The sequence below is a fragment of the Sesamum indicum genome, linkage group LG11 (assembly GCF_026168435.1).
Source record: "Sesamum indicum cultivar Baizhima isolate 11 linkage group LG11, ASM2616843v1, whole genome shotgun sequence".
Classification (NCBI taxonomy): Eukaryota; Viridiplantae; Streptophyta; class Magnoliopsida; order Lamiales; family Pedaliaceae; genus Sesamum; species Sesamum indicum.
In genome coordinates this window covers 9,234,193-9,249,534 of record NC_142667.1, presented here as the reverse complement: position 1 = coordinate 9,249,534, position 15,342 = coordinate 9,234,193, and the positions used below count along the sequence as shown (strand labels likewise).

Below are 15,342 nucleotides of genomic sequence, written 5' to 3'. Positions count from 1 at the left end.
ACCTAACTTCATTGAATAAGCATGCACAACCTAACTTCATTGATTATTGTATGGCGGGCAATATTTATGATATAGCTAGTGCAACTATATTGTGGCTAAGTTTATGAATATAAATATAGGCTATGAATGTATACATTCGTCCTACGGTTGGTAGAAAAATGAATTCAACTACAGTTTATTTTAATATGAATAATTTCATCAATGGTACTCCATACAAAAATAAAATAAGCAAATCTATTATATCCTCCTCTTATAATTAGAGCACAACCAAAGCACATACCCTTATGCATATGCCCCGACCATCACGCAAGCGTTACTAATAATAATTAACCATCTGTTCATTCTGACTTTATTAATTCTCTCTAATAAGTAATTGATGCAACTACTTTGAATTGAATGCTTGCGTTATGTGAGAATCTCAAAATAATACTAACAACACTATTTAATCTTATTTTCATTACAAAAGTATGTCTCCACTAGAATATCTCTGAAATTTTTTTGGACAACCTCAACTCCAGCTTTGTTGTTGCCATATATATGTCCCTGAGGCGATATTTTATTAGATGTAAATTTCAAAGGTGTAACTTTGTTACAAAAATTATATTTATCTAAAAATTAATCTATCCACATTAACGGTAATTTTAAAACACTATCAGCAGATAATCAATAAAGAATGATGTACCGTCTTAATTAATTAGTGACACGAAATACTTACAATCAAGGTAAGATTAAATTAATAACTAAAGTTAGGATGTGTAGTTGCTTTTGTTTATTCGTAATATATGCGAGTTTTGGCTATAATCCAATAAATAATGTACCTATGATCTATATTTACTTTTATAGTTACAATTTTCCCCTACCAAGTCGAAAACATGCACCTTGAGGTTTGAAGTCATTGTCACGCCAATACATGAATTTTAGATAAAAGAAAAATTTTGGGAGAAATTTAGATAAGTGTTTAGAGTTTTACATTACTAAGTATATTGTATTGTCAATTTTGATTAGATAGGAACAACGTAATGTTGAGTAATAAAATAAAGGTTTGATCTTCATCTTTTAGTTTTACATATACTGGTCAACGGCCTACTTCATACCATTTTTAATTTCGTTCCTAGTCATTGTGCTACAGTATTTCATAATTGAAGTTATATACTAATGAAATATCTAATTCGTGGAATATATATTGTCATTTGCTTCTTTTTCCGGAATGGTTAATTTTTTTAAAGAAAAACACATTTCTATTAGCTAAGACTTATTATTTAATTACAACAATTACATTTATCTCTCTATATAATATTTGATTTTATGTACTACTATGGAACGTCTCGTATTGTATTTCAGTTTAATATAAAAATATTAAATTCAAATTTTACACCTTCACTACTATCTAATAATTTGATGTACTTTCCTTGTTTGTTGTCAGAGTATATTAAGTACTACGCGTATTAAATATATCACTAATATTAATTTACATATTATAGCTTTCATAACTAAATAATTACCAATTGCAAACATTAATATGATGAAGCCAAACAATGTGAACAATTCATAACTTGCAACAAATTTTTGAAATGGTCTAATGTTATTTGTTTATCGTGTGGACCTTTTAAAAATAACAGATATCCTATTCTATCTTTTCTAAGTAGGCTAAATCTTCACTGTGACTAAAAATTCGCAATATTGGCTATTGTAGAATAAACTTTCAAGTAAAGTAAAATTTTAGTTTTTCTTAATGACATTAGTTACATAATCCGTAAATAAGACTAATATATAGAGATTTAACTTTTCACATATTCATACAAGTGAAAAAAGGAACTATTGCATCAAATTCATCTTTAAAATACACATAATATCTTGAATTTAATATATATCATATTACCTATCAAAATTTTAATTGATACCCTTTTATGTCAAAATAAAAAATTTCTACCAAGAATATAACTAATATTAGTCATTTATTCAATTATTAAATCAACATTATAATAATAGAACCACTTTGGTAATTAGCGGTCTAGTATGCTTGCACTATATATTCAGATAACTTAGTTATCTAGACAATGTCCACATATTTGTGTTTTATAGGTATATACATGCGTATTTGATGTGAAAAATAAACATAAGTGTTATGGTTTTGGTTTATTGGAAAACAATCGCAATCCACAAATGGAAGTAACGATATTTCGTTAATGTAACTTGTAATGCTAGAAATCTAAATATTTGATATTATCTTTCGACGTCTTCCTGGTATTGTTAAGCATTTATTTAGTACAACTCTTACCTTAACATTAGAACAACTATATTGCTCCTGAAACTTGGGGCTTTGAGTCACACAAATGAAGAATTTTTAAATTAATTACACTCATTGGGTGATTTATTTAGTCATACCTAATTGAAATAATAAAATTTTAATAATTTAAACACCTTCATCATATGAAGCTAAACTAATTTCGTTCCCAGGCTATCACAGAATCACGAAACTCTTTGGTTAACTTACATTAAAACCACTATATTGTTGCTCAAAATTAGACCCTTAATCCATACCAATGAAATTTCTCCAATTTCGTCACCATCATTGCTTAATTAACTCACATAATCAACAAGTGAAATTTTCTTATTTTATTATTATGCAAGCTTGAACTTCAACTCAAAGGTTAGTGCTACGAGACATTAACCCATTTCAATCAGTCTGTTTCTAAATAATCTTTTCCTTTATATGAAACAAAGAAGCAGGGAAGAGTACTTAAATTCTCAGCTTCCTATCCAAAGAATAAATTAAAATAGAAATATGAACATGCTATGTTATCGTGTCTACTGGTGATATATTGGCAATTGGCCCATAATCCCTTTACTTATTCTTTCGTGAGGAATAAGTCGGCACTGATTAGATATGACATACTTGTTAGACATCTTTCTAAAGCTACAATTTGTAATCAATTATAGATAAGTGTATTAAATCCACTTTTGGGAGGTTCATTTCTTGTACACTTAATTCATATAAACTGTCTTCCCTCTATAGTCAATACGTGGACCTTACGCATAGTTATGGGATAGATATAAATAAAAAATGTGCATCGTGTTTTCCACAATACTTAATGTTGTTACTATAAGTCCTCCTTTAAGAAGCTTCATAAGGATAGTTTAGAATAAGTGGGAATAAATAAAATATGATAAGATAATACTTACGCCGCCCCTTTTATTTAATTATCAATTATTACAAAGTTCACATATAGTAAAAGGACCTAATCCTAACGCCTTATACATATATTTTTATTATCATCATTATTTAACCATAAGCAATGACATATGCTCGTCTGGTATCCATGAATACATGCAGCGTAGCTCGGCGTTAATTACGACATGCATGGAGCAGCATAAAGAGATTGGAGGCTTAACAACCACCAAGAAGAGAACAAATAACTTCAGGGGGAAGCTTTTCGTCTCCAAGATGACTGAGGTTGACAGTATTAGAGCTAGTTTTTTCTTTCAAGTCCTTGTCACCTGCATGCACAACAGCATTTGATTTACTAGTTGACTCTTGACAACCACCAAGAAGAGAACAAATTACTTCTGGGGGTATTTTTTCTTCTCCAAGTTGACTAATGCCATCATGATTTGAGCTTATTTTTTCATCTAGATCCTTTGTGCTTGGTTGAATATCTTTGTTGGAAGCCATAGTTGCTTGTTGGCAACCACCCAAAAGAGAACATAAAACTTCAGGGGGAATCTTTTCGTCTGCAAGATGACTGAGGTTGACTGTATTAGAGCTAGTTTTTTCTTTCAGATCCTTGTCACCTGCGTGCACAAAAGCATTTATTTAGTAGTCGACTCTTGACAACCACCAAGAAGAGAACAAATTACTTCTGGGGGTATTTTTTCTTCTCCATTTTGACTAAGGCCATCATGATTTGAGCTTATTTTTTCGTCTAGATCCTTTGTACTTTGGTGAATTTCTATGTTGGAAGCCATAGTTGCTCGTTGGCAACCACCCAATGAGGCGAGAGATCTCCTATGCTTTTCTAATATTTCTAATTTATAAAATCCTTGGTCAAGGTATCACGGCAACTAGACCTAGGGTTTCCTAGGTTGATCATTTATAAACAAGAAATAGAAAAAAGTGATGCATAGTTATTGAGTCAACAAGATTTTGATCATCATCCGTTCCTTGGACTCAATCCGGGGATAATTGATGATAGGACCATACTTGAATGGTACTCGCTATCTAAAGGTTCGCCAGCTTCACCTAGAGATAAGTCTTCATGGCGTGTGTCTAAATGCCAACCATGACTAGATGGATTCTTGGAATTGAGGAGTTACTTTCAAGATAATTTAATTAATATGATTATAAATTTGACAAGTTACAATATTTGTGAGCTCATAACTATCATTAGGGTGAACCTAAGGAGTCACACACTTACTCGAAGAGGCTCACCTTCTTGAATTTAATAAATTGAATTCTTGAATAACTTAAGAACCAATTAATTGAAATATTGGGTTAAGAATGTAGAAATATTAACTGAAGTAATTAACAGTTTTTTAGCTCAATTAATTTCATGAGATTAAATTAATTGGGTAAAGATTTTAATCATATTATATTATAACATGTTTGATTGGATTAAACCATCTCAAGAAAAAGAATGTAAAATTAAGTGATGAGATCAATTAATTTTGTTAATTGATAAACTTTGGGAAACTTCTTTAGAATAAATTAAATATGGATTTAGTAATTTCATGGACCAGACCTCAAATATTTTATAGGACAAAATATTATTATTTGAGAGTGTTTATTTTGAGATAAATAAATAACCTAGAAATTAATTTATTGTAAGAAATGAATTATAATTGAAATAGGATTTCAACTCAACTACATGGTGAAGTAGGACTCAAATAAGGGTGGAGAGGCTTTTCATGATGGACTTGAAGAGAAGCAAAAGTTGTCAAAATACACGCCCCCTTTGATCTCAAATAAGCCTAGTGTTTTACATCTCCTTTCCACAATATTAACAATTAATGGTGGGTTATTCTGCATTATATACACAATACCCTACGTGTATACTTGGTTGATTAAGAAGTGAGTGTTTGGGATTAACTAGCACCCAATTCAAATTAATGTCGGTGGGCATCCGAGATGTGGATAAAGTTAGAGTAGCAACTCTTGGGGCTTGGAGCGATCCTGTTGCAGGTGTCGATTCAGTGGGAGAAGTTGAGGCCCGAACTAAGGATTTTCATGCTCGCCTCCCGGTAGTCTTGCCGACATGACAACCCGCGGTCAACAAATTATCTTTGCTATTTTCGAATTTGCATCATGCCTAAAGGGCATGTGTACGTGTTCTTGATGTTGGGGTGGTTACCAACATATTCTTTAAGGTACTCAACTTTTCTATCGCATTCCCCAAGTGATAGCAGTCCTCGATGTTGTGTCCCCAATCTATCTGAAAATGCCAGTATATGTCGAACCTTTCTCGTTTTAGACCGTTTTCCATTTTTTGAAGCCATTACACAGTACCTTATTGCTCTGCTATAGATAGAATCTCCGTTGTTGGAACTTTTAATGGAGTACATCACGTATGTGCTTTTTGGATCTTCTCAAAAGCTCATCGTCGAGGGCTTTCCAGCAATCGGTTCATGAAATCTTCCCTTCCACAAGTTTTATTGGAGTTTACTAGCCAACATTGGTTAGGTGAGGGATCTCCAAAGTTTCTTTTGAATGTATTCCCTCAATCCTTTCTTGCTCATGTTGAACCACCATGAAGAGGTATGAAGCAAGCTTTGGGCACTTGTTGTTGATGGAGAAATTATGTAAGAACCATTGAAACAATTGTTTAGATTTTCTATAGTTTGGGCGGGACGTTGGTTCGCTTTCCCGCCAATATAGTAAGGAAGACCTTGCAATATTCGGCATCAGCTCGAGTCTACAATTTCTCCAAATGGTCTTCGAGGTCACCCGCACTATTGTACTTGCCTAAATGCAGTATATGCATCCCTTGGGAGAAGACCTTAAAGGATTCTTAGGGAGAACGGGCTAAATGCAGTATATACTTTTAACTAGATACGAGTTATACTCCTCAATACGTCACAAATAATATAAAACCTCAAAAATTTTCTTAGTAGTTACAAAATTCAACTCCCTCTAAATGAATCAAGGATGAAGTATTTATACTATTCCGCTATTATAGAGAAGTATTCGCTTTTTACTGTGTTGCTTGGAGTCTTTTTAGATCGAATTAAATATGATAGCTTCATGGATGTTCTTATGTAATTCCCGTTGGTCATCCATTAAAGTCTTCTTGATCATCGTTTCTTTTTTATGTCTTTCTATTAATAAGAATAGCGTAAAATCATCGTACTTTATATTAACTGCTTGAGTTCCTAATCAATGCTAATTGGTTGCTACCATATCGCATAATATATTTTTTAAATAATTAATTTGAATTTAATCAAAAATTCAACCAAAAGCAGACTTTCCGAACTTGATGTTGATTTTTCAAACCCATAATGAACATATACATAAGGCGCAATTCATTAAATGCCGACCAATTTCCCCGTAAGTCGCAGTTATCGGCCCCACCCACAAGGAAAAAGCGCCAAGGAATCCGTCAAGGACAATGCATCATTTCCTAGCAACCAAAGTCGCATCCACTTCTCTCCCCTCAGATATGAAGATAAGATTGCACCCCACCACCACCACTCCCCACCTACCACCTACCTTGTCTAAGTTTGGTCTCATGCGTCCAAACCTATTAATTATATTTTTACAATAGTAATAATAATAAATAAGGCAAATTATAACAAATTCTTCTAAAATATAATATTATTGCAAATATTTCTTATTATTTGATAAACTATCTATACCCCTTATTCTAACGGCAGCCTAATAGCTAGCTCAATCCATTAATTTCTTTTAAATTCTCATCTATTTATTGTAATGAATTTATCAAAATATTTTTCTAAATTATAAATTATAATTTAACTTATTTCTAAAAAATATTAAAAAAAAATCATGCACTAAGTCGACAATTTTTTTATAATGTGTCAAAATTTTTCTATCCACTTCATCCAATTTTTTTTATTTTTTTAAAAAAAAAATACAACAAGAACAAGGTGGATAATTTCAGACTTTTATCCAAAAATTATAAAATTATATCAAAAATACTGAAAAATATTTATAAGTATATCAAATATTAGGAAGAGTTGTAGCCTAATAAATAACGTCCCCTCCAAGTGTCCTCGTCTCCACCACATTCAATCTTCAAACCTAAAAATGTCGCAGGAAAACGGATCGCAACATCCTGAGAAACCAATCTGACAATAAATATGTGGGCCTTTGGTTCTTCAATTACTCATCATGATGTAAACGTCATTTCCCCAGTGGAGGTGTTTCTGATCACTCTGTGCCCATACCATACTAGGATTTTCATTTGAATTCATTTTGCGTGGTGGGCGTTTCCTACTTTTTATTGCACATTTGTCAGATTAGGCAATTTTGTCTTAAATGGGGTTTTGGAAAAGAAAATAAACTAAGTCAATCGTTTTTAATTTAATAACAACATATCCAGCATTGTCAATCACATTCAAAAAACATAAAACAAATCATGAATAGAAATTTGATGAGGTGTAAAACAAGTAGTGCCACTCCATAACATAGAACACAATCTGAATCAGGACAAACTTAGAAATAAAAGATTCAATAGAATGCAATATATGTGTGTATATATATATATAGGTATCTAGTCCGGAGAATACAAGAGAAAGATTACTTCCAAGTACAAAAGAAGAAAGATGAGCAGACTGGGACTGGTTTCTTTGAACAGCCCAGATAACAAATGAAAACTCATGTTATAATAATAATCAATAAATAATTTAAGTTGAATACACCTTTCGAGGGGGAAAATTGAACTCATTATACCAAATAAAACTCTCAAACTCCATTGCTGCTACTCTTTTGGATTGCACCTTTGCCACCAGCAAAAAGAAAGAGCCCAAAAATTTTATATACTTCCTACAGTCTTGTCTGTCTAACTGAAAATGAATTCGTGCACACTATTCTCCACTAGACGACCAGCTGATCGAGTTGCATCTGCTCGAGCCAAGCCCCTAAAACTGAATGATCAATGGAATCAATTTGAGAATTTGGTTTCAAACACTCACCGGATGGTGCAGCACCAGAAGCAGAAGCTGCAGTCTTGTCCATCATCTCAGGTGGTGATTCTTTGACAAGAGACTGCACCCATGACAAGTCAGGCTCATTTCCACCGTTACTGAGTTCAACTGTAGATGATTTTTTCAGGCAGCTTTGATCGTCCCCACCAACAGACCAATCAGCTTTTCCATTGGGGGATCCCCACTTAGACCAAGCAGCAGCAACGGGCGGCCCAACAATGGGGCCATGGCCAGTTCCAAGATCCCGGGAGCTGAGGCTGTGCATCTGTTGCTGCTGCTTCTCACGTTGGGCAAATGCTGAAAGACGAGCACTCATTGGGGATGCAGTGTCCAAGCTTCTCGGTGACATCCTTGGAGATGAGACACCGAAAGAAGCCTGCAACAAAGGGTGTTCTAAATTTCTTGGAGAAAAAACATTAGTATTAATTGGTGATAAAATGCTCTGCTGCTGTTGAAACTGATTGAGAACGGCTGATTTATGTCTAGGAGAAAAAACACCAGAGGCCACTGCCTGATCAGGAAATCTAGGTGATGATGTAATCTCAGCTGAAAAAAGCTCCTCAAGATTGGAAGGAGTTAGTGTTGACTTGGACCGACCCGAACGATTCAACATAGCAGAATTGGGTTGTGACTGTGAAAAACATGCCATGTCATTCAGAACAAGTTGCTGGGCATCAAAATCCTGTAACATATTCAGATCCTCCGGTGGAATATCACGAGCACTGAGGGAAGACCTCAGCCGACTGGATTGGAGGTTGCTACCAGGAAGATGAAGAGTTGGAACATTTGGTTGAGGCCAAGCTGCAGATGAATGAGGCATTCCATTTGCTGTAGGCGACAGGGTCTGATTGAATGCAGAAGGAGACATAACAGAGTGCGATGTGGGAGAACCAGGCAAAAGGCTTAAAGCAGCAGCCATGTCCATGAAACTAGCTGCCGAGGCAGCTGACCTTGGAGAGGGAACACCAGATCCAGTAGAGACATACAAGGGGCGAAGCTCCTCCTGGGTGTGAGCAAAAAAACACACCTGCCTAGCACAGCTTGTGCCATCCTTGCAGAGCCTTGTTCGATACTGCGCAGGGTGCAGCCAGCACTCAAACACACCATGTGCGTACTCACACATGTCCCCACGCCTACAAGCACCTTTACGAAAATCAGGACAAGGGACACAGCTGTAATGGTACTTCCGTGGGTCTCTCCTGCGGGCATTTTCTCCAGGGTGAACAAAAGGACATTCAGTCCAATCATGAGAATAGGCCCTCGAACAGGGCCTGACCTTGAATGAGAACATACGGAACTCATCAGTTGAGTAGATACTGTTTCTAATGTCAGGAAGAGATGGATCCACGGGATATTGTTTCTTCTCTGACACAGAATTAGCAGGAACATCACTGAACTTTGCAGCAGTAGGAGAAGATACAGTATCAGATTGGGAGCATGGAGACCTACTTCCTGGAGACGGAGATGATGATAAAACCGGAGAAGATGCACTGGAAGTGGAAATCGAGACATGTAAATTACAATCAACGACAGAGCCATCAGAAGTACTGTTCATAAGCAAGTCCTCAAGTGCAGCTTTAGCGCCAGGAAGCTTTGGAGGAACTATAATCACATCAACTGGGCGCCGGCCATTTGCATCCTCAATATTTGGATCAGCACCAGCAGATAACAGCAGCTTCACAACATCAAATGCATTAACAGATCCGCCAAAAGCAGCACAATGAAGAGCAGTCCACTTATCCTGGCCACAAGATCTATTCAAATCAACCTCTGGTAGGGCAACTATCAACTTCAATACATCAACACTACCATAAGTAGCAGCGACCATCAGTGGTGTTCTTTCTTCCTGGGAGATCTGCTTTGAACCTATCTTGCGAACATACCAAAGTCCAGCCTCATCAACTCCAGACAAATCAAGCTCAATGGATCTCCTGAAAGCTTCAATGTCATTATTGGCAGCAAATTCAAGCAAACTGGAAAAGGAATCCTCAGTCTCGACAGATAATTTACTCATGCCCTTCATATTCTTATATCGTACAGCAGCAGCCAATCAGGTGGTAGAGAAACTAGATTTTTATAGCTCCAGCCCACTGCGATACTTCAATCAACTGCAAGTCAACAAACAACACATGTATTAAAATCAGGATCTTTTACTTTTCTTCGTCTAAGTAAAATTTTCATAAAGGTAATCCATCAATGCAAAAGAAATACACCAGTAGAGGAGGTTACAATAGTTTGTATACGAGCAAGTCAACCAAGTTTACCTAATATTAACTACAAGCAAACATATAGCGTAACAAAAAGTAAGCAAGATAATTAACACTAATAAGTATTTAAAGGATAAATATCACTCAAATAGAAAATGCTTTAACCCACATGAATAGCAGCTCATCAGTTTTTCTACATATATTGCTACATGCAATGATATGGTCTAGGACAGTTAACCTAGGCTTTAGATATATGAAATAAACAAACCAACTATTACCGCTATATGATGCCAAAGGAAGTGACTTAATAGACACAACATCAACAGAGTTCGGATTCTTTCCCCTCTTTAGTGATAAACAAAAGGGAAAAAGAATCTCATCGAGCGCATCCAAATAGAGCACCAATTCCATATCTTATCACCAGAATATTACATACCAGACAAAATTCTAAGGAGGGGAATATATGGCCAAAAATAGAATCCAATTTCCCACTCCACTTGAGAAAGTGAACGATTCCTACATGTTTCACCAGTTACATTTGGAGAAAATCGGAATCTTCAAGTGCAACAGGCATATATGCACCAAATGTAAATTAAATTTAACTTATTCACGACTTACACAACTGTCCGTATCTGCAAAAGAAACCGTCAGCTGAATGAAGATCGTAAAAGAGCTACATCAAACCACCAAAATACAAAATCATTACAAAATTCAACCTCATACATACACACACCAATCTAAAACTCTAACAAAGAAAAAAAATTCGTACACCAAAAAAATCAAATTAACAACTCAATTAACAAAAGCCTCACACAACACATCAAACGCAGATCAGTTCATAATGAAGTCAACGCAACTCAAACAACTAGGCAAAAGACAAAGAAACTCACCACTGACCCCAAAAACCCAAGCTTCCACCGAAGATCTGCGAGTTTATCATTTCCGTCACTCATTCACCGATCCATTGCTCGGAGTAACAAAGAACAACAAATCAAACGGCCTGAACCAGACAAAAGTCTTCATTATACAGATTTTACAAGTGATGTACACATACAGGGGGGTGTTCTACGTGTATAGGGGAGGGAGAAGTGCAGAAAATTCGAGAGAAAGCGAGGGGAGGTTTGTTTTGTTGTGCAGTCAAGAGGAAATGTGTCTGTATCCTAGAGAGAGAGAAAGAGAGTGAGAGAGAAGGGAAAGGAGGGAGGGGGGGTGCGGTTTTGATATTGAAATGGCGACGAAATGGAAATGCAAAGCAAATGAAATGAAATTATATTGAAATTGACGCGAAATGAGAAAATGGGGAGTCGAGTTATTTGGAGTGTGTGGGTCCATGAGGGGAAAGCAAAAGCGGGTTCGGAGCTTGGACGGCGCCCACTACGCCATGTTTGGCTACTAATTTTTTATTAAAAAAAAAAGTAAAAAAATTGTTAATTTATTTCTAAGCCCTTAATAAATTCTTTCAAAATTAATTATAAATTAGTACTACTAATCTTTTATAAGCTTTATAATTTTATTTTATTTAAATACTTCATGAACTCGTTTTTAAATAAGTTCTAAAATCCTATAAGCTCTATAGACATCTGATAATATATAATTTTATATGATATTTTAAATAAATTTAGTAATTACTCTCTTAGTTGTAATTAAATTTGTGAGTGTTTGAAAAAAAAAATGAAAAGTGAAAAGAAAAGAAATTGAAATTGGAGTATATGAAAAATAAGTTACTGTTGATAATTTTATCATAAGATGCAGAAGTTGGTAGGGAATTGTCTATAGTTTTGCTTAAATCAATTTGATGGCCATAAAAATAGGGTGGCCCAAACGGTCCAAAAAGAAGAAATGAATACATTACTGCTATAATTAAGAACACCAAGATAAAATAAATTAAGTAAGCAAGTATAGTTATTTTATTTTAATATATTTTTATATTATAAAGTATATGATGCACATACTTTTAAATTTTCGTATACATTACTTCTCCATATAAGAAAAATCAATTATTATATATTTTTATTTATCTGTCTTAGTCATTGTATATCCTACACACACACATACATATACATGCGTGTGTACCTTTTTGTGTGCTTGTTGTAGATGATATTATTATTTTATTACAATCTATTTCCATAATCATCTTATTTTATTTCAAATAATATTTATATACTATTAAAGATCAGTTTAATTTACAGTTTAATTCCAAATAAGGGTTTTTTCACAATCTTATTAAAAAATAAGGTAAGTTTTTTATATTTATTTTTGTTCTTCTAAAATAAATATATAACCATGTATATTTTACATATTGTAACTGATATATTATATTTTTATATTTTTGCTAACTATCAATACGGGAAAACGCACTTATTATAATCAATAATTATACCAAAAGCATAAATTGTCATAACGTATTAATATAATTATACAAGTGATTAATTCTATACCAAAAATCGCAATACTTGCCCCAACTCAATTTGACAGCAAAGTGCGATTTTGATAATTGTCAGGTTGGACTTGGACTAAGTTTTTCAAAAATCACAAAACATTAGGTTGGGGCGAAAAATTACCTAAATTAGCCCATACCACACCGCGTATACTCCTAGGTGGGATTTTCTATACGTATATACATATATATTATAAATATACAGTCGTATAAATATTATACATATAAAAAATACATAATATAATTTTTGTATATAATTATATTTATAAAATTAAATTTGATTTATTTTTCTATAAAGATAAAATCTAATGATTGTAAAATAAAAATACAAAAAAATAATTTTAATTTGAGATATTTGTTTGAATTTCTTGGACAAGACAAAGAAAAAGGACTCCTATTTAGTGAAGTTTGTAGAGGGAAAAAAAAATTGAAAAGAAAAGAATATTAAATATCTTCTCATTATTATCTTCAACTGTAATAATTGAGATATAATAATCACATAAATGGCATGTTTACTTTAATTCAATGGATAAGCTTAGGGATTCATTTACGCTTAATTTGGACATGTGGATTTGGAGTTAAGAATTTTACTTAAATTCGTAATAACAAATTACTATATTTGTTTGAATTATCTCTTATTAATTACAATGAATATAAATTCTTTAAACCCTTATTTTTAAACTATTTTTGGAGTAGGATAGATTTGAAATACACTTAATATAGAAACATTTAAAATAATTATGAATTTTTCTATTCAAATGCAACTTAATTTAAATTATGTTCCGAGGGATATATTTGGGAATACGAAATGAATTTGGAGATAAGAATTTATGTTGTGTCCCTATTGTTTTGAAATGCAGCAATTTACTTCCATTGTATTTTTTAAATTAAAACAATTTAGAAAAGCACATAGGGGCAAATTGCTTTATTTTGAAAAATACAGAGGATAAAAATCCTATTTTATTTCTGTAAAATGATAATTTGTTCAGTTATAACATCACACAAAGATAAAATCCATAACAAAATAGGTGAAAGAGGTAGAAAGATGTCAATCTGTTTTCTTTAACTCCTTCAGCGGGAAATTCTAGTCCAGACCGGGTGCGATCGAATCTGAACCAATCATATGGCAAGTGTATTGCACTTACCGTGTGATTAGTGTACAGTTCAGAGAAAGTGACCAATTCCATATCAAGTAAAATACACTTACTTTATAATTGGTTCAATCCAATTAAATTTAATTCGGATAAAAAATTTTCCCCACTCTAAATAGAAGAATGAGCCGTTCCCTTCAACTTCCTCCCCTTAGATGATTCTCCATCCTGAAGCATCGGACGCTTCTCAAGCAATGCACCGTTAAGACCATTATGAATTGTCGACAGGGCTTACATTATGTATGGAACGCACAACCATTGGCAGTAAAGGAAAGGACAGTGGCGGCGTAGACTGAGTTGGCGTGCATGCTGACAGTGTGAGTTCAATCTGTGTGTGTGTCAAAATTCGATCCAATCAATCAAAATTCGATTGGATGTATATGCCTCCTCCATCCAACGGTGCTTCACAAGTTTTCAGACCGGAGATAGAGAGGGCTTTGTCCGGAAATAGAGAGGAGAACAATGAAAGTATTTTAATACTTTTCCACTTTTCCACTTTTCCGACATGCCTTGTGATGTATTATATGCCTCAAAAGAGTATTTTTTTTATGAATTTTTTATTTGAAAAAGGAGTTATTTATAATTGAGATAAACTTTCGGAACGTGTTAATTAGTATTATAGATTAAACAATCCTTTTCAGACGAAACTATTCTTATAACGGTGAAAATATACCTCCTCATATGCATTAACGTATGACGATATATGAGCATAATTTAGTCATAAGAAGATTTATTTAACCTGCTATAGATCAGTAATAAGTTAATTAGAGGTAAATATAAATTTTTTTTTTAAATTTTTGTTAATATCAGCAAATTCAAAGAGTGTTTACTAACATACGACTTTTTATTAGATTGAAGCACACCTCATAGATGATAGACGAAATTTTCTAGATCATAAAAACTCTATATATAATTATACCAAATTTCAAAAAAGATGAGCGTGCTTTTTTAATTTAGGGGACGCCACATCACTCCCCTCTATGGGAGTCGATGGCTAGATCCAATGGTGGGGCTAGAAAGTGTGGTAGGAAGTTGTGTGGAATGAGAATAACTGAAATCAAAATACACAAAACTCTATACAATAGTAAAAAGTAGCAATATTTTAAGCTCATGCTCCAAACACATAATTTTTTCGGACCAAACTAAAGTAAATTAATTAAAACTGACATTTTTAAAAAATTATTGTCCTTAATCACTATGTATCGATTACTTTTCAAAAAATAAGGAGTATTTATAATTATGTCGGACTTAAGAAAAAATATTGTAATTCATCCTAATTACTATCCTGAAATGATTTTGGATAAAAAAAAATATCACTATCCCTAAAAAACTAAACTAAAATTGAAATTTTCCTGAAACGACAAATTCCCAAAATATGAGACGGACATCA

The 15,342-nt window shown here is 33.6% G+C and overlaps 1 protein-coding gene across 3 annotated transcripts; it reads right to left on the bottom strand.

Moving 5' to 3' along the window:
- Nucleotides 1-7,687: 7,687 nt before the first annotated feature.
- LOC105173491 (zinc finger CCCH domain-containing protein 30) lies at nt 7,688-11,572 on the bottom strand. Of its 3 annotated transcripts, XM_011095247.3 has the most exons (3): nt 11,255-11,572; nt 10,983-11,037; nt 7,688-10,265 (listed from the first exon to the last, which is right to left on the bottom strand). In XM_011095247.3, the coding sequence occupies exon 3, from the start codon at nt 10,178-10,180 to the stop codon at nt 8,048-8,050; it is 2,133 nt and encodes a 710-aa protein (XP_011093549.2). In that variant the 5' UTR covers nt 10,181-10,265; nt 10,983-11,037; nt 11,255-11,572; the 3' UTR covers nt 7,688-8,047. The 3 variants fall into 3 exon arrangements, with proteins under 3 accessions (XP_011093549.2, XP_011093548.2, XP_020553354.2); XM_011095246.3 differs by lacking the exon at nt 10,983-11,037; XM_020697695.2 differs by lacking the exon at nt 10,983-11,037 and having other exon boundaries at nt 11,262-11,572.
- Nucleotides 11,573-15,342: the final 3,770 nt, after the last annotated feature.

Coding starts and splice junctions, on each gene's coding strand:
- LOC105173491 (XM_011095247.3), bottom strand. CDS start 10,180: ATGAAGGGCATGAGTAAATTATCTGTCGAGACTGAGGATTCCTTTTCC.